General features: G+C 43.1%; 1 protein-coding gene, 1 long non-coding RNA gene and 1 pseudogene across 4 annotated transcripts in view; 2 read left to right on the top strand and 1 right to left on the bottom strand.

The window, feature by feature from the left end:
- Positions 1 to 18823, top strand: part of LOC150061210 (uncharacterized) — a 172094-nt gene that overhangs the window by 36571 nt on the left and 116700 nt on the right. The window lies entirely within an intron of this gene.
- Positions 5316 to 5534, top strand: LOC150061214 (guanine nucleotide-binding protein G(I)/G(S)/G(O) subunit gamma-10 pseudogene; annotated as a pseudogene).
- LOC150061213 (3 beta-hydroxysteroid dehydrogenase/Delta 5-->4-isomerase type 4-like) lies at positions 10746 to 18267 on the bottom strand. Its single transcript, XM_090333664.1, has 4 exons — positions 18210 to 18267; positions 17829 to 18025; positions 13958 to 14122; positions 10746 to 11964 (listed from the first exon to the last, which is right to left on the bottom strand). Exons 2-4 carry the CDS (start codon positions 17968 to 17970, stop codon positions 11153 to 11155), a joined length of 1119 nt encoding a protein of 372 aa, XP_090189790.1. The 5' UTR covers positions 17971 to 18025; positions 18210 to 18267; the 3' UTR covers positions 10746 to 11152.

Genomic DNA, 18823 nt, shown 5'->3' with positions numbered 1-18823 from the left:
CTAGTGAAGAGCTTCCAGGGCCCAATCCTTATGTACTAGGTACTACCTCTCAAAATGATTAGAGGTAGAATTAAGTTTCTAGCATATGTTTTTGAGAGGCTTTACTGCAGCCACTGCAGTGGGCAAGATGTAAATTTCCTAGAAGAAAGCCAATTGAATGTTGTCATCTTCAATGAATAGGACTATATGCTTTCTTGTTGTTGGTAAGTTAATATGTGGCCAAGGAGCAATGAGAGTTGATTCTGCTATGTAGAACAGAATCAAGTGCTTTAATCACACTGAGATGATACACAGTTATTTGGCATTGATACATGTGATATTCTGGCTGATAATTATAATAGATTAGGATTACTGGGTAGAAGTTTGGCTTTGTAGCAACATAGGGTTTTTTTGTTTGTTTGTTTTACTTCAAAGCTCTGAACCACAAGTGATTGTGACTCATAATTCATTGATTTGAATGTGCTGAAGTGACCACTCAGAGTCCTTGAGTTTATTTGTTCCAGGATTTCAACCACCTGAAAAGTCTCCAGATAATTTATCAGTGGGCTTATTTTTAATTTTTGTTTTGTTGAAGGAATATTTCAGCTCTCAGGACCAACATATTTGTCCTTTCGTATGAGGAGGATTCTTTTTCCATTTCCTTCCTTCTATTCAACCTCCCCAAATATATCTGGTAGTGTGGTAGACCACCTGTCCAGAATTGGTAAGGATCTGGGTGGATTCAATCCCAAGTATGAAAAAAATCCCTTCAATCTGTTTTGTGGAAAGGAAATATGGTTTTTACTGACCTTACCATAATCTCTTATCCTTAACTCTACTCTTTCTCTCTCTTTATTATATGTATTGAGTGGACCAACCCTAATTAGAAGAAATCAAAGATTTTAAAAGCCTACACACTTTTGAATCCCTCCCTTTACCCAGTAACACTACACACTTTTGAATCCCTCCCTTTACCCAGTAACACTCAGGTGGCTAGAGATGAAGGAGTACTGAATTGTGGGTGGCTCAATCATGATGATATACAAGGGAGACTGCCACATAATGCAAGCTGTGGCTTCCCTGAGATATGGGACATGGGATTGCTGGCAGCGCAGGCCTTTAAGTCTGGAGATTGCTGGGTCATATTCCTGTTTTTTAAAGTCTCAAACTACCTATCAGTGTAACCCATTTGTAGGTGGTGGATTTTTTTTTAATAGAACTTGAGCTAAGGTCTAGAGGAAGAGGTAAATGAGATATAGCTTTTGTCCTTTCAGAGTTAACCCTTTAGGTTGGAAGTCAGCTAGGGAGAGCTCACTCCAAGGAAGAACCACTGTGGACAGAGGCCACGCAGGATCATCCACATCCCTGGCCTGTTCCAGAACTGAGGTGGCTCTTAGAGAGGTAGAACAGCATAGATTCATGAGTCAAATTCTTTTCCTGAGCCTAATGATCTTCAATATTTTTCTTCATTCTTAGAAAATGGGGGCCTTTTGTTTAAATTGTTTTTGCAATATTTTGAACTGAAGGCAGGGCCTCACCCTCTGCTCTTCCATTTGAGGCACAACCTTCTACTTTCAGTTTGTTTTGAGACAGTATCTGGTCCTTTAGTGAGCTGATCTGGGATTATGACCTTCCTATTTTCTTTCCTTAGTAGCTGGGACCAGAGATGTGCCATGCTTCTATTCTGCTTCCCCCCAGCTTCTACCTCCTGCCTTCCTTACAGTCATTTGAGGATCTGGAAACAGAGGAAGGCTCTGTCAGTATAGTTACTGCAGTCATAGCATAAGCATCAGATAGGGTAAAGTACAATAGGCCATCCAAGTCTGCGGTCATTTTAAAGGGATATGAAGGATGGAAATGGTGGGAACAGTAATTGTGATCCACTTTTGGCCTGGTGATGCAGGGTGGTGGTGCTGGCCCTTGAACTGCCTGCTCCTCATTCTTCCCTGTGGGTACTGTAGTTTTGTAGTCATGGCCTTATTCTCTGCTTCTGTCTCTGTCTTTTTTCTCTCTCCTTCTCTCTTTCTCTCATAAACACATAAACATAACACACACATCCTCTACCCACCCAGTAATTCATTTTTCCTTGGTTGATTTATTCTTTTTGTTGATCTTTCCCTTAAGTGAAGTGTTGTTCTACTTCTACCGTAGCACTGAGTGTTTTTCTCTTGTACTAAGGAGCAAAGTCCACTGACTTGTATTTGCTTCTGTACCCCAGGGAAAGAGGCATATGTCTAACTGGCCAGTGATGATTTAAGATATATGTACTCTCTGTCTCTTTGCTGGCAGACATAACAGTTCTCAGTGACATTAATTGCCTCATGGTAGACAAACAAGTCTGATTAGTGTCATCTATGCATCACTGCAGGACTCCCATTCCTACATCCATTGAGAGGTCCACTTGGTCATTGTGAATCAGTGCCAGAGAATGCCAGCTGTCTGAATGAAAGTGTCACTGATGGGCTTGTGTTCTGCTAATCAGTACTCCTCGTTTTTATTTTTAATTACTTGCCTTCCCTCAATATCCTTGGATATACCCAGAATTTACTGTGGCCTGCTTAATCCCATTGCAATACTGTGCTAGTCTTAAATAAAAGTCAATATGGGAGAGGGATGCTCCATGCTTTCTTCTTTGGTTTGATCCCACTCAGGTAGTAAATGTGGATCTGGTGGAAATTCTCTAGAATAATCTCACTGTAGATGTCACCTGGGTGAACTCAGATCCTTTTTGATGGAGCAACACTTTCCATCAATCATTCATGTAAAGGAAGCACAGCTTTTTACTTAGATCATGTGAAAACCTTTCAGTTTACCCAATTCTGGTCACCCACAGGATTACATTTTAGAGTCCAGGATTCTTTATACCTCCCCCACAGTCTTTTACCCTCATTCATTCATAAAGACAGGCTTCCTAGCTAATGTTTGGGCCAAGGGACTTTGGCTTTTTGTTAATCTCCAGGCTGACCTCCAACTTGTACTATTCTGTCTCCCCACTGGATTCCAGGCAGTCTTTATTTAGACTTCTGTCCTATTTACTAGGCAGGTTCATATCAGTTTGCTTATACTCTGTACTCTCTTGCTCTTCTGACTTCTCCCAACTGAGATAAATGCATGAACTCTTTACAGAATATCCATGCTAAATAAGATACCTTTCCTTCATCCTATATGAATCATGCATCAAAATCTTTGTAGAAGTTTAGTTAATAGAATTAATTAGTGAAAGCCTGTTCCCTCCTACATTACATTCATTCCATTCCTTAGAACATTGAAATTGTCTTCCCTGTTCTGGAGTCCTGGGTCCTCATTTTGTCTAGTCACCTTCACAAAAACCAATTAAAAATTTAAATTTACTTTTGTGTTCTGGAGGTGATGTACAGAGGATTACAATTACATGAGACAGGTAATGAGCACATTTCATTTTATAGTGTGCCTTCTATTCCCTTAATCTCTCCCTGTCCTTCCCTCCAGTCTCTACCAAGCAGTCATATAGTTCACTTTCATTACTGTCTAGTGAGCTCCACTCCTACACTTTTTACCCTTTTCACCTGGATTTCTGTCACATCCCCTAATCCTGCCAAAGACACACACTTGAACATACCATCCATAAAGAAAGGCAGAACCATCAAAAACTAAAATGTAATATATATATATATATATATAATTAAAAGAGAGGTCTGTTTTTTGTGCCTCTTAGAGTTTGTTTTTCACTCTCTCTTTTTATGGTTTATATAAATATGAACAGACCCTTATCTATTGTGCCTTTGAGTTTCTCTCCTAAGAATTTCCTCTTTTGCTATTAATCCTATTTAATTTATCATTTCCCAGTGTATTTTAGATCTAACTTTCACATCAGAGAGAGTGTGTGCTTTTTGTCTTTCTGAACTTGTATTACCTCACCAAACATCATTTGTTCTAGTTTCATCCATTTCCCTGGAAATCACATTATTTCTTTCTTTCTAATGGCCATCTGAAATTGCATTGTGTATAGGTACCACATTTTGGGATCCACTCATCATGGAGGGGCATCTGGGCTCTTTCCACATCTTGAATATTGTGGGCACTGCAGCAGTGAACATGGATGTGCAAGTGTCCTTAGCATATGGTGGTTCATGAATAATATGGCTGGGTTGTGAGGGAGGTCTGTGTTTAGACTTCAGAGGAAGCTCCAGACTCCTGTGCAGAGTAAAAAGTAATGTTTTTCAGAAGAGAATAAAATGTTGATACATCTGAAATTCAGGGGGAAAAACTACAGAGAAAGGAGAAGAGGGTAAGATAAAGGACACTATGTCGCTAACAAGTGAAATTAGCTTATCATTTGGACAGGTCTCCACATTCCTAAGCACTTGATGAATGCCATGAGAAGTTGGTTGAGGGGTGAGAGGAGGGCTTCTAGTATTTGGCTTTCCAAGCAGACCATTCTGACAGAGGGATTAGCTGGGGGTGAGGCATCCACATGACTGAACAGAGTAGCTTGAATGCTGATAAAAATCACATCCTGGCCTGCTTTCCTTAAGCAAATAATCACTCATGACCCGTGGCAGGAAATGCAGCCTCACTGTAGAGGGGAATCCAGAGTCAGGGTTTAATCATGAAGAGTTAGACCTCCATTCTACAGGTGGGAGTTGAGCTCTCTGAAATAATTCCATCCAGAGTTGTAGTTCCTGTATCAACCCCCAAATCCTCTTCCATTGTTCATTCAGTGTTTCAAACTAAACATCCTGATCCTAAGTAGCTACCCTCCCAATCCATTTGAGTAAGTCAACAAACAGTCTTGGCTTCCGTAGTTTCTTGGAATTGCCCTTACCTGACAATGCAGCACAGTGGACAAAGGGATTAGAGATGCTCTATGGTCCCTGCTCAGTTCTGTTCTTGGAGGTCTGCTGTGTGAGAGTAGTGGTGTCAAGTTTTGACAGTGCAGCATTAGTGTGACCTGGTTCTTTGTTTTGGTTTTACTCCATACACCTTGCAATATGATAACCAAGAGATTCAGAATTTCCCTTTTTTCTTGTTTGTTTCCTGACACACCCATGGAAGCCATGCTTTCTATCTTGTATCCTCCTTTAAATCTACCCAGTGGCTTAGGAACTGGTGGCAACATTGCTGCAGTCCTCACCATGACTTCATGGCGCCCTAAGCTCCATTTTCTGAGTCAGTACCATATCAGTAAATTCCAACCCATTTGTCCAAATTCTGAGGAACTATGTCACCCTAGGTTGAACAAAGGAGATGCAAATGTGTGTGCTAGCGTGCGTGTGTATTGTGTTGGGGTTGCTTGGGATTGCTAGGGTTGCACTTCAGAAAAAGACAGATTCTGGATTCCACCCACTGCTATGGCCATGTCCTCTAGGGCCAGCGTCAGTGCCCTGCAGCCCCTGGTGGAGCTGCTCAAGGTGGAAGCCACCTTGAAGTGGATCAATGTCTCCCAGGCAGCTGCAGAACTTCAGCAGTACTGCATACATAATGCCTGTAAGGATGCCCTGCGGGTGGGAGTTCCAGCAGGAAGCAGTCCCTTCCAGGAACTCAGGTATGGTGCTTTATTTGAAAGAGTGCAGTGAAGAAGTTTGTTGAGTAATGCCTTCAGGTACAAAGTGACAAAGTCTGAAGAAATCACTTTTCAAATGACTATTATATATTTCAGAACTTTTCTGTAGCCTGGCTGGATAGCCAGAGTTTTGTAGAAATGAACAGTTTTCTACCCAACTAAGGTAACTGAGTCAAAGAGTACAGTTCCAAATAATAATGACCTAGTTCTTTTGCTGAAATGCTTTTGTATTAAGATAAACAACCACCCTAACCAGCAATTATACCAAAATGCACCTCTTTAATTAGTGAATTTCTGGTTTTTCTGTATTTGGATATTATGTGTGTGTTATTTACTGGTTGTTTACCTTTAGGAAGGAAAACATTTTTGTTTATGAAAACAATTATTTGTAACTTGTTCCTAAGACTTTTATACTATAATGAAATGTGTTGTTTTCTCATAAACTTACAGTTACTAAATGAAGGTAAATTATAAAATTTAGGAGAACAAGTTTTACTAACCATAATATGTCTTTTTTTTAAACAAGAGATTTTCCTTTTTAAATGAGAATATAATTTGTTTTAAACACTAAACTTGGGAGAAGTTATCTTAATAAACTTGGAAAAATTCATGCTAATGATGTGTATTAGGTTCCCCATCTTGTATGAAGGAAATCTGATCTTTTTCTTAAGTTGTTTTTCTTTATTGTTGTGGTGATACCTTAAATCAAAGCTACTTGCTTTCTGTCTTTTAAAAATGTGTAAATTGTGACCTACAAACAAGACAGTAAAAATGGTTAAAGTAATGAGAAAATATTACAACCCAAAGAATTCTTCATATTACAAGGGTTTTGCATGGGTAATATGCCTTTCATTTATTTTGGGGACTTTTAGAATTAGACTTTCTGTTGTTCTCATCTTTGAAGAGCTTGGAAATAAATCTTTTCCTAATTCAAAAAAAAAAAGAAAGAAAGTAAAGAAAAAGACAGATTCAGACAGTTTTGAAAATGTCTCGTAGGTTTCACAACATGGTAACCCTGTTAATAGCTTCAGAACCCCCAAACAGGCAAAACTTTAGCCGTTCCATAATGAAAGTATTTAGTCCACATTTAGGTAGGTTTAGGGAGTTTGAGAGAAGGGTTGTATTAGACAGAAGATCAGCAGGAAAAACAAAGTTCAAAGGTCAGCTCCCCTGGAGGTAGGATGGAGGTGTGTGTGCAGCTGGGTTGTAAAGCTCAGCTGTGGTCATCTCTGAGACCTGTTGAGCATGGGATCTCAAAGCCCGTGTAAGTCTTTACACAACAATCACTGCAGTTGATTTATTTCTTCTTGGAAGACAGAAGCAGCCACCAACTCAATCTCTGACTCTACTACCACTGAGTTTCTTTCAGATCACCTGTGTGGTCCACACAAGCAGCCACTGGCCTATCACCTATTAAGTACAAGTCAGGTCATGCTGTCTCTAGAGAGGCAGGATGGGTGAAGGTGTTGTCCTCAGGTTGGTCCCCTTACATTTTAGGTCTACAAACAAACTTTAGTGCTTTATTTGTGCTTCTAAACAACTGCTTACTTTTCTTGGGTGGCTCAGAGCTCAGGAAGACACTTACATTTCCTTCTGTGACACGCTGGCAGTATTCTCTTCTGGACTGTAGGCTCACTGGAATGAACTGACAGTCATTAAAAAGGGGATATGCACAAACTGCTAATAACATGCTACAAGTGAAAAACATGCTGTGAGGCAGCAAAGGGGAACCAGTTGTTTTGTACTGTTTCTAGATCATTCAGAAGCTTGTGTTTCTCGTTCTGTGGGTGGGGGCAGATAGTAGGATATGTAGACAATTTAGAAGGGAAAGTAGTAAATAACTCCTTGAGGAAGTCAATTGAGTGGGAATACCATGATTTGGGACCCTGAGTGTGTGTTCCCCAGAATTGACAGTGGTCATATTCTGTGGGACAGAAATGGAGCATGATGATGATTGAGAATCTGTGAACATCTGTTGGTAAGGTGAGTTTAGTTACTGGAAACTCAGGGAGACCAGGAGAAGTCATTGTTTTCTCTGTGGACATCCAGCTTCACAGAGTTGAAGGGAAGTTGGAGGGCTTCTGATAGCCCCTCTGTTGTGAGAATTCCTTATCTGAAAACATCCAACATTCCAGGAGGCCCTGGAATGCGGTGACAGTCTCTAGCTATCATTGCTTTTTTTCTGCTAGTCCTGGGCTCAAGGCCTGAGCACTGTCCTTGGACTTTCTCAAGGCTAGAGCTGTACCACTTTAGCCACAGCATCACTTCCGGCTCTTTTTTTTTTTTTTAAATGTATGTGGCAATGAGGAATGGAACCTGAGTCTTTGTGCATACTAGCCAAGCACTCTAGCTCTAGGCCAAACTCCTGGCCCTCTAGCTACCTTAGATTAAGGGTATTGTAATGACATAGATGGAGAGCTGCATATGGGAGTGGTGTGGAAAGAAGTTAATGTTATACCACTTGTGTCTGTTTCTAAATACTCATGTGTTTATTCCTTATCAGTGTAGGAGAGGAGGGGTCAAGTAGAAGATTGGTCCTGGACACTTAGTTATGGGAAGTGCAACCTTCCCTATGGAAAAGTATGTTCCCCAACCTCATGAAAAACAAATGTTCTCACTTTTAAAAAATGTAAATGCAGAATTACCCATTAACCCTCTCTTAGTGGTGTACTGTGATGGTTATGGACAGTGTTGTCATCTGATTGGTCTCTGTCAAGTCATTCCTTACACAGTCTCTATATATCTCATAGTGACACCGAGTCAGCTGTTTCTAAGGAAAGATTGGTTTAGAAAGAGAACAAAAAGGGGTGAAGAGCTTTGATTTTCTTTTAATGATCTAGGCCTCTTTCTGCTTTCATCTCTGTGAGTCCTCTTCTTGCCTTGCTTAGCATGGCTGTGGCATGTTAGGCCCTTGTTTTGGAAGAACATGAGCAAAAATCTGTGCTCACAAAGTTCCTTGCCACATGGCACCCTTTGTTGGAAGCATCCACATGACTAGCTTCTCTCCCATCAAGTTCTTCTGTGAACACTATACCTTATACCTTTCTTTAATGATGGCAAGCCTGCCCCAGGGAAGGAGTGAATGGTGCTCATCCTCAGGGCTGTAGCATGTGTATTTCTTTAGGTGGAGGGGTTAGTCTCTTCTAGGCAAGAGACTAGAAGTGACATAGTAGACATTCTTCAGATTGAGGAATGAAGGTTAGACCTCTTCATCTTCTTGTAGATATTACAAAGTGTAATTGCTACTTCTGAAAACATATCCTAGACCTATCGAGGGAGAAGCAGCAGGAAATAGAAGCTGCTCCAAGCTTTGCTGTCTTATTTGTCCCAAGAGGTCTTCTTCACATGCTTTGCCTGACCAGCATGTGTATAAGAGGCAGTCAAAGCCAAAGAAAACATGTTCACCAGAGAAAACAGGAAGCCTATAGAAGGCTGCCACTGTCTGTTTCAGTCAGTCAGTGTCCATCTTCTCTTACCTTCCTGAAATCCTTCACTGTGAAAGAACAAATTCCCATCTCACCCCTCTACTCAATCATTCCTCAAATTCTTTTGTTGTTGTTGTTTATCTCTTTGGTATTTGCTTGGTTTGAATTCCTTGCTGCTGTTTCTGATCTCTTCCGTGTAGGCTAGCCCCTTTTCCCTTGAGCCACACATTGACCTTCTGTTTTTCTGGTGGTTAAATAGAGATAAGTATCTCATGGAGTTTCCACTATGTGTTGGCTTTGAACTGGGATCCTCAGATATTAGCCTACCCAGTAACTAGGATTAGAGGCATGAGCCATTGGCACTGAACCCTCCTTGGTATTCTTATTCTTTGAAAAATGAAACTCCAGGGGAAAAGAATTTGGCCAAGTGGTAGAGTGCTTGCCTAGCATGTGCAAAGCCCAGGGTTTTATTCCTCGGTACCTTATACATAAAAAAAAAAAAATAAGCTACAAGTCTTGCTGAGTCTCAAGTGGTAGAGCTCTAACCTTGAGAAAGTCCAAGGACAGTGCTCAGGCCCTGAGCTTAAGCCCAGGATTTGTAAAAAAAAGAGAAGAAAAGAAAAAAAAAGAAATTCTCAGTGACATGCCAATGGCCCATGGCTGTAACCCTTCTTACCACCTGGAAGGCTGTGATCTTAGATTGGCCATTGAAAGCCAGCCTGATCATAAAAATCCCTCAGACCCTTATACCAGTTAACTGCTAGAAAAGCAGAGATGGCACTGTGTCTGTCTTTAAAGCTTGCTTTGTTTAAATTCAAGTGGTCAAGGACAGGGACCAGACCCTGTAGAAAAACTGAATGTCTGACCCCCACCCTCCAAAAAAAAGAAAGAAAGAAAGAAATTGCACCCTCTGTAACCCATTCTGTCCAGCCTCCAGCATGTAAAGTACGTTTTACCAGAATACCTTCTACCTTTTTTTTTTTTTTTTTGCCAATATTGGGCTTAAGCTCAGGGCCTGAGGCCTTTCCTTGGATTTTTCTCAAGGCTAGAAACTCTAGCACTTGAGCCTCAGCACCACTTCTGGGTTTTTCTAAGTATGTGGTACCAAGGAATCGAACCCGGCATGCTAGGCAAGCACTCTACCACTAGGCCAAACTCCCGGTCTGCCTTCTAATCTTTTAGATTTATATTAAATACACAAACCTCAGAGGTTAAAATTTAACACATGTATGTTTCCAGGCCCCCTTGATAATTCACCCCTCCCATGATTCTCTCCCCATATTTGCTCCTTCTTCCCCCTCAACTCTTTTCATATTTGTCACTTCTTTTGTCATATATGTACATTGAATATTGAGATTGTATTCAACTCCTGTACCCTTTCCATTCACCCATCTCCCTCTCACTTTCTCCCGCCCCTTCCCACCTTTTCAATATCCTGTTATTTATATTTTATAGTTAGTAATTATTTAAAGGAAATAGATTTTATAGTTTCAATGTAGAATATGCTACAGTCCTCTCACTAGTCTGTGTATAAATATGGCCTTTAAAATGTTTATGTACACGTTCTTTTGAGTAGAAGATCCATAAACAGGCACCTTTTGTGGGATCATGGGCCTGGCTTCTAGTCCATGCCTGAAAGAGAGTAGCTCATAGTCTGCTGCTCCTGTCCTGCACTTCCACCGTCTTCCCCTCCAGGATCCAGTCTGCTTTAAAATATTTATCTGTTTTAGGCTTACTCAGTCAGAAGAGAAAAACACGAAAGCATTTCAACAGATACACTATTATCCGTATTGGACACACAGTATTTATTGTTCTCTGCACTGACTATTACTAGGAATGGGTATTACCCAACCAACAGAAATGCTATATCTTTTGAGCAGGGCAAAAGAACCAAGAGTCTAAGCTCCAAGTACCAGGAGACCTGGAGTGGCTCACAGCAGTTTCTGGGGTGTGGACAGTGCAGGTGCAGCTTAGAAGATAGTCTGTGTGGAGATTCAGGGTTAGGGGAGGAAGCTTCTGGGTGGGTCACAGGTTGGGAAGGCTTGTGGTGGCTAAGGAAGACACTAGTGGCTAAGGATGACACTAAGTTGGCCCTTGTATCAAGAAGAGTGGATCAGGGCTTATGCCCCAGTCTCTCACAGGAGGTAACTAGGTGGAGGTCGGGACAAATAACACAACACACAGGTCACCATCTGCTGGCATCATGTCACTGAGCTTTTGACTTCAGTGTCCCCTTGTGCTGCTTCACAAGTGAACCAATCCACTCTGTGGTTTTCTGCTTGGCTTCCTCCCAGCTGAAGCGTGGCTCATACCCCAGATCTCGCTGGGCTTTCTTGTAAGAAAAGGTATACATGCTGTTTGAGATCGTCAGTAAATGCCGAGTAAAATGGGGTCGATAGTCATAAATTGGACTCAACAGGAAGCTCACCGCTTCCAGTAGGAAGGCAAGCCAGTACATCAGGAATAGAGGAGGGCCTGGTCTAGAATCCATGCTGAGGCCCCATTCTTTGCACACGATGTAATTTAAGTCATCATAGCTTTGGTGAGGTGTGTCATCTGATATGTAGTAGAACTGCCCCTGGATGTTTGGTGCTTTCTTGGGGTCCCTCAGGCCTCTGCAGGCCAGAATGTGGGCCCAGGCCGCGTTGCCCACATAGACTGGATTCACCAGAGATGACGGGCCTGTTTTCTCAAGCACACCATTGGTTTCGAGGGCTCTCTTCACAATGTGAAAAAGAAATTTGTTTCCCTCCCCATAGATGTACATAGGCCTTAAGGCACAAGTGTGCAGGGTGCCACCGTTTTTCAGAGGGCACCCATTGGCTGCCAGCACAGCCTTCTCAGCCAGCTTTTTGCTGTGTGGGTAGGGGTCAGTCCACATGCATTCGTGGTTATCTTCCTCCTGGGCATTGTGGAGGATCTCCTTGTAGTTGTTGGGCCCTGCCACGTCCACTGAGCTGGTATAGATGAAGATTGGCACACTTGCTTGGACACAGGCTTCCAACAGGAGCTGGGTACCTGCCAATGAGGAATATGGTGTGAATGTGAGGAGACACAGCAGGGGGTTTTCCCTGTCTTCACATTCATGGTCACCTCTGTTCTGTACTCAATGGAGGAACCACAGGGATGAGTGTGCTTTTTTCTGTCCCAGAGTCAAATATGGGCAGTGCTAGCCACATCCACAGGGAAAATGTCCACATTAATAGATGCTGAGTCTGCTGTGTGCGACCATAATCCTGTCTTCCTGTGTATGACTGCATGTATAAATCTGTGTTTGTGATTCTGTACCTATTGTGTTTCCTTTTCTCTTGTTCAAATAGTCACTGAAGTTGATGTTTTATATATATCATTAAAATAACAGTCCATTTTTATTGCACATTCTCATGGGGCAACACTTTTTTAGACAGTTGGGCAATCTCCCAAGTAAATGTCCATTAGTCTGCTGTTTTTGCTTATCTGATAAGTTGATGAATCTTTGCTAAATGCTTTTCTATGCATTAGTTACCAAGTTGTTATCTAGTTCTTGTGGATTTTGTGTGTCTTTTGAAGCCTCTTCTAGGTCTTTCTCTGACTTAATTCCCCAGGTATGAATTGCAGGGCTGGCAGTAATTGTTTCCAGTTTTCACTCTGGGGTCTGCACTGATGTTTTCCATTGTATGTGGCAGAGAACTAAGGAGTGAAATGTGCCAAGACAGTGTATGTTTTGGATTCAGTGTTAGACTGTTATCTATATAAGAATCTAATTGTAATTTTTTTTGCCCGTTCTGGGGTTTGAACCCTGGGCCTGAGTACTGGCCTCATCTTTTTCCTCAAGTCTATGGCATTATCACTTGAGCCACAGCAACACTTCTGCCTTTTCTAATCTGGTTCTTCGCCCCTGCTTGGCAAGCATTCTGCCACTAGGCAAAACTCCTGTCCCTTTTAGTATAATATTATTTTCAGGACTTTCAGTCTGCTTTTGTTTTCAGGGAAATGTGGTGGCAAAGAAATGCTGCTCTTAATTTTGGCAGAATAAATGTGAAGTTTTTTTTTTTCACCTATGACAATTTTTAGTAAAGTCACTCCTTTCACTTCCAGCATCCTTTGTTGGACAATGTCCTCAACTGAGGCCTTGTAACAGCTTCCCACGTAGTGGCTAGAGATGGGTGAGGTGAGTTGGATACTAGAATGGATAACTTCTGAGATATTGCTGTAAATCCAAAACTACTGGTGGCTTTAGAAACTGAACCATGGAAATGTGAAATTGAAAGTCAGGCTATGAAAGGAAAAGCAGTAGATGCACCGGGGCTGGAAAAAATGGCCCTTGGGGGTCAGAGGGACTTCAAAACTTACAAGAGTGGTTTCCCTGAGGGAATGTGTCTATATGTGAGCTAGATTAAGAACCTGCATGTTAGAAGGAGCCAACAGTCATTTAGCGATGAGCAGGTGAGGGGTACCCTTCGCATCTGGCTGGAAGCAGCTCCTCAAGACTATCCAGTGCTGAGGGGGGATGTCCTCCCGAATAGTAGCAGAGTGTTCTCATCATGTGTCCTAGCAGAGCTCTGTTGAGCAGGCTTTGCTGGTCCTCTCTGGAGGAATCCTGACTTTAGCTGGGCAGGGCTGTGAATGGGGGAGCTTAGAGCATGGTGAAGAGGCTGCTACTAGGTGTGGTTGTCCAGGGATGCAGGGTGAATGGCTATCATGGGTTTGGGGTCTGAGTCTAGTTGAGGTTGGGATGTAGGAGCAGGAGGAAGAGCTTTCCTAGCATCTGGAGAGGTACAGGTGGATGTAAATCTCTGCTCACCCATGGAGAGCCTGTGGGGCCTTCCATGATCTTGCCCCTTGTCAGTGGTGGTTTCTCATTTGCACCACTGAACCCACAGCCTTGAGTTCTCTCAGGTGGGACTAGTGAGCCAAGGCTGCAGCAAACCCAGAGCAGGTAGGAGATATGTAATGGCTCATGTTCTTCCTCTCATCATCTGCAATTTCATTCGCGTTGCCATCTGTTGCAACTTTCCCCCAGGTACTGTACCTTTGAGGTTGACATCCATGATGGTCTGTCTTGGATTGACACCAGTGACATCAATCAGAGCAGCAGCGTGGATGACAACGGAGACTCCCTGGCAGGCTCTCCTGAGACAGTGGGCATCCAGAATGTCCCCTTGCAGCACTGTCACCTTGATCTTTGTCTGTTGCTCTGTGGAAATAGGAGACCTGGTAATGAGAAACTTTCTTGATGGCCCCAAAGAGTCCCTCATGCAGGTGTCCACTGCCTGGTTCAATTTTGATGTGATCATGTTTGGAGACTAAGCACATTCAGTTAGTGGATAGCTAAAAGCAGATCAAGGAATGAAAATCTATAGCACTCAATGGGAATAACAGGAAAATCGTACCCATTACATCCTGCTTGATGAAATGCATCTGAACTGTGGTTTTATTGTGTGAGTAGAATATAAAAATTCATTTCATAAAGAGAAGTCCGTATGCGGTGTCCGATGGCTCACGCTTGTAATCCCAGATACTCAGGACTAGATAGGAGGACTGTAGTTCATAGCCATCTGGGGCATGAAATTCTGTGGTACTCTTTTTTTTTTCTTGCCAGTCCTGGGCTTCCGCTCAGGGCATGAGCATTTTCTTTGGGCTTTCTCAAAGTCAGAGCTCTACCACTTGTGCCTCAGCACCACTTCTGCCTTTTTTCTATGTATGTGGGACTGAGGAATCGAACCTGGATGTTTGTGCATGCTAGGCAAGCACTCTATCACTAGGCCAAACTCCCAGTCCCTCTGTGATACTCTTATTCCAAGTTAACCACCAGAAAGCAGGAAGTAGTAATGTGGCTCAAGTGGTAGAGCTCTAGTCTTGTGCTGAAGAGTTCAGGAACAATGTCCAGGCCTAGACTGATGACAAAAATTGAAGTTGTTAATATGTAGCAAGATCTAATGGAGAGGTTGTGAGGCTTAGATTGAAGAGGGAAACCTCAGTTTTTATCTTCTTCCTATGAGTAAAGAGTATTTGTATGTGCATTTGATATTGACAGTTTCAGACCTCTAGGTTAACAAGCCAATAATGACATGATATTACGCTTGAAATAGCTATGTGCTCAGTAGCTTAACTAGCACTTCTGTCACTGAGCTCTGAGTAGGTGGTGGTAGGTTCGAGGGCTGTGATTGGTGATGGAAATGTAACAATAGAGAATTTCAGGCCATTCCCTGCTAAGACCTGGTGGTTACTGTGTGGGTAGAACCCAGTAGGCAATTTCCTTTCAGCTATCATGGTCCATGCTTGAGAGACTAGAAGTAGAGTGTATCTACTGATGAGGACTTTAGAATGGCTCCAGTGGTGGACTTAAGGAAACCTCTAAGATACCAGATATTGTGAGAGCTGACATCACTGCAGCAACGCAGTCAGTCCCTAAGACACTGCTTCTGATGTCATCCCAGGGCAGTGGGCAACACACCAGTGTGTTGTTTCTTCTGAAATCCACCCTAGATGACACTGCTTGTCATGGTGTCACCTTCCTGGCCACCAAAACAAGCACAGTGGTTCATGCAGTCTGTGTGAATGCCTCACTATATAATTTATACACAAATATGTAATTTCCTTTTCTGCTGATTTCCTAAATGACTTCTGATTTCCTCCTGATTTCTGAAGTTCAGGTGAGGCATGTGAGGCCAGAGCTGCTCAGGGACAGATGTAAGAACACACTTGTAGGGGCTAGGAGTTTGGCCTAGTGGTTAAAGTGCTTGCCTAGCATGCATGAAGACCCGTGTTCGATTCCTTGGTACCACATACATAGAGAAAAGCCGGAAATGGTGCTGAGGCTCAAGTGGTAGAGCTCTAGCCTTGAGAAAGTCCAAGGACAGGGCTTAGGCCCTGAGCCCAAGCCCAGGACTGGCAAAAAAAAAAAAAAAACACACTTGTAGTGGGACTCTACCGCAGAACACCCTGCTTCCAAGCCTTGCTCACTCACCCTCCAGCCAAAGGGTAGATCTAGTTGCTTACAGTCCACTTTGGAGGCAGAGAAGAATGAGTCAGTTGATCTGAATTTAGGAATGAAGTAGGACTACTGTGTCTCTTAAGTCTCTGCCGAGTGCTGGTTATGCCAGGCCCCTCTCTCTGCCAGGCTTCCCCAGAAAGCCTCTATAGTGGAGGAAGAGGGTGACAGGAGAGGCTACTTGAATGAGATATGTCCCTGAGAGTGGATGGACTGCCTTGATTCTGCTCCATCTGGCTGCCCCTCCCTTCCCTTCCCTTCTTTCTTTGTAGTGTCTTCAGATAGACTGGCTCAGAGGAGTTAAGGTTGACAGACAAGAGAAGCCCAGAGCCACGGGTTATCACAGCAAACATGCTACATGGATTTCTGGTTGAGGGAGGACACAGGGATCTCCATTCCTGCCCTTCTGCTTCCCCTCCCATGCTTCACAGCCGTGAGACCCCCAGCCCCCCATTGTCTCCCCCCACCAGTTTGGCAGCTCCTCTTCCCTGCCTGGCATTAGCTGCACATTTTCATAGATTGCCGAAAAACTAGGCTTGTAAAGGATAGTGATCCCATGACTACTTTTATTCAGACACATGAGTAAGAAAGTAGTAAGGTGGGAATCTGGAGTATTCTGAGAGAAGCAGAGAAGAGAATGGGTGTATCCCTAAGGAGCTGTAGAAGGCCCTGTGTGTACCAAGGAGGGCTGAAGGTGTATCCAGGGGAGACTTAGAACACTCCTTGGCTAGAGGAGTGTGTGCAGTGAAACTGTTGGGGCATACAGCAGAACAGCAAAAGAGACAGCCTTCTCTGGACCAGGAGTCAGTTGACCATTTAGAGGGGGGAAAGCAGTAGTCATCAGTGCCTAGTTTTTCTCACTGACTAAGAAGAACTATAGAAATTAGCTCCAGAAGGGCAAATTAGGTTGCACAGTAATGAAATCATGTTCTGGGGATAATGAAGACCCTTTGGCACGGAGCCTCCTTCCCTGGTGTTTCCTTCTGCCTAGGAAGCCCTTCTGAACCCCTAAGCACCACTAGCTGGCGAGAAAAGATAAACAACACTTCCCTGTAAATTCCAGCCTCCTACCCACTTATGTCTTGATTACTCATCTTTGAGAAGGGAGCCCAGATATTTATCGGGTAACACTTTACACAGCCTTGGCTTGCACATCCAGTGACACTTGCTAGGGCAAGGGAACAGGAAACAGGTTCCTCACATTGGGAGCAAAAAGGAACTGAGTTCTGCCTCTCCATTTACCAAATAACCTTTTCTTTCTGGAACTTTGAGGCCTCACAATCAGGTGACTGGGCCTTCTCCTGCCGTTTCTACAGCAGAGTGTGAGGCTGTGGGGATGAAGTGTGTGGCAATGCCCTGTCAGTCCACCAGCTGTGTGTGCTGCAGGGGCAGCAGTTATGGAAAAAACAACAGACTCTCCAGAACATTCTGCCTGCTTTTCTTAGTGGGACTGAGGAATGGAGGGGGCCAGCGGAAGTCTGTAGGAGGAATCTGCGTGAGTGTGTACTCAGGCTGGCCCTTGCTTTTGGGTTGTGCCATGTGCCCTGTTTATGCAGCACTCACATTTATTTTCTCTGTCTCTTCTTAACTTTCACACACATGTTGAATCTACTAAAACTGCTTGTATTTTATTTCATCCAACAGACTGGATAGACTACTTTAAACTCCAGCAACACCAGAGTAAAACCAGCAAGCAATAGAAAATAATCCATCTCTGGCAGGTCATAGTCTACTGTCCCAATAGCTGTGCCCTGCCCACTTGGCTGGGTCAGTCCTCACTCCTTGTCTTGCCTGGTTTCAGTTAAGGAATCCTGAGGGGCCCAAGCATCCTTCCATTCCCCAACCAGATCTCACCCCCACACCCAGGGTTCCCCATGGAGCCACACCCAGAAGCCTTGTGCTCACTTACTAGAAAATTCTCTGATGTCTGGACTGAGGCTTTTGTCCAGGAGCCTGATCTCTTGCAGGTCCTTGTCCTCCATCAGGAAGCTGATGATCCTCTGACCCAGAAATCCCCCAGCTCCTGTCACCAGGCAGCTCCATGCAGTCATGGTGGGCAGTTCAGGAGTAGGATCACAACCAGGAGCAGTGGGATGGCAGGCAGCCCTGGAGAAGGTTAAAAGTGGGCACAAGTTGAGTGTGCGTAGTTCTCAGAAATGTCCAATGTTCACTCCACTGCAGTTTAGCAAAACTCAAAACCAAAAAACCAAAAACTCAAAAGAAAACCCCACACCAGAAACGCTGTTTAACCAGTTCTAGTTGAGTGAAACAGCTTGCAAAGTTGTCTTACCAGTTAGCCTGATAGAAGCAATCAGACAGTGGAAGAGTCTGTCCTATGGTCTCCTCACCCCTCCAGGCAGGACTGGAGCATTATATACTGTGGCATCTGACTCAGCCATATCACCTTGAATTCCTGCTGTGTAATCATTGCTGTCTCCAGAATCCTGCCCCCCTGAGAATTGATTCCCTTGAAATTATTTCCCAATAACCTCTTTTATAATATGCTTTTCTCTTTTCTGGAACAAGAAAACAATCTAGCCTCAAGGCTGTGCTGTTAGTGATGTGGCTTTTGCCTTAAGAAGCTTGTCTGTTCTCACATACTGCCTGAGATTTTCAGATTATGTACTGAAATGAGACCTGTTGAATCCTAGAGATACATTTCATCTTTTGTTGTGTATGTATTTGGTAGAAATTTTACTTTAGTGCAGTTTCATCTGACTATTGAATGTCTCTAGTTATGTAGCTGCTGTCTTGGGCATTTTTATTGAATTTACATTGTGACAATTTCATCGAGAAAAATTATTTGTGGAATGAATTTCTTTCCCTCCTAATCTGTTCAAAATCTCAAATTTTACTCCTCCCAAAGTGGTATGTATATCTAATTGAAGAACATTTCTGAAAGGA

This window comes from Megascapheus bottae, chromosome 6, assembly GCF_031878675.1.
Source record: "Megascapheus bottae isolate mThoBot1 chromosome 6, mThoBot2.hap1, whole genome shotgun sequence".
NCBI classification, from domain to species: Eukaryota; Metazoa; Chordata; class Mammalia; order Rodentia; family Geomyidae; genus Megascapheus; species Megascapheus bottae.
The sequence above is the reverse complement of the archived record's forward strand: the minus strand, read 5'-3'. Positions and strand labels throughout refer to the sequence as shown.

Excerpts from the sequence above, each read along its gene's own strand:
- LOC150061213 (XM_090333664.1), bottom strand. The coding sequence starts at position 17,970 with ATGACTGCATGGAGCTGCCTGGTGACAGGAGCTGGGGGATTTCTGGGT. Across the intron at positions 14,123-17,828 it reads AGACATCAGAGAATTTTCTA|AGCAACAGACAAAGATCAAG; the intron begins GTAAGTGAGCAC and ends CTATTTCCACAG. Across the intron at positions 11,965-13,957 it reads CATGGATGTCAACCTCAAAG|GTACCCAGCTCCTGTTGGAA; the intron begins GTACAGTACCTG and ends CCTCATTGGCAG.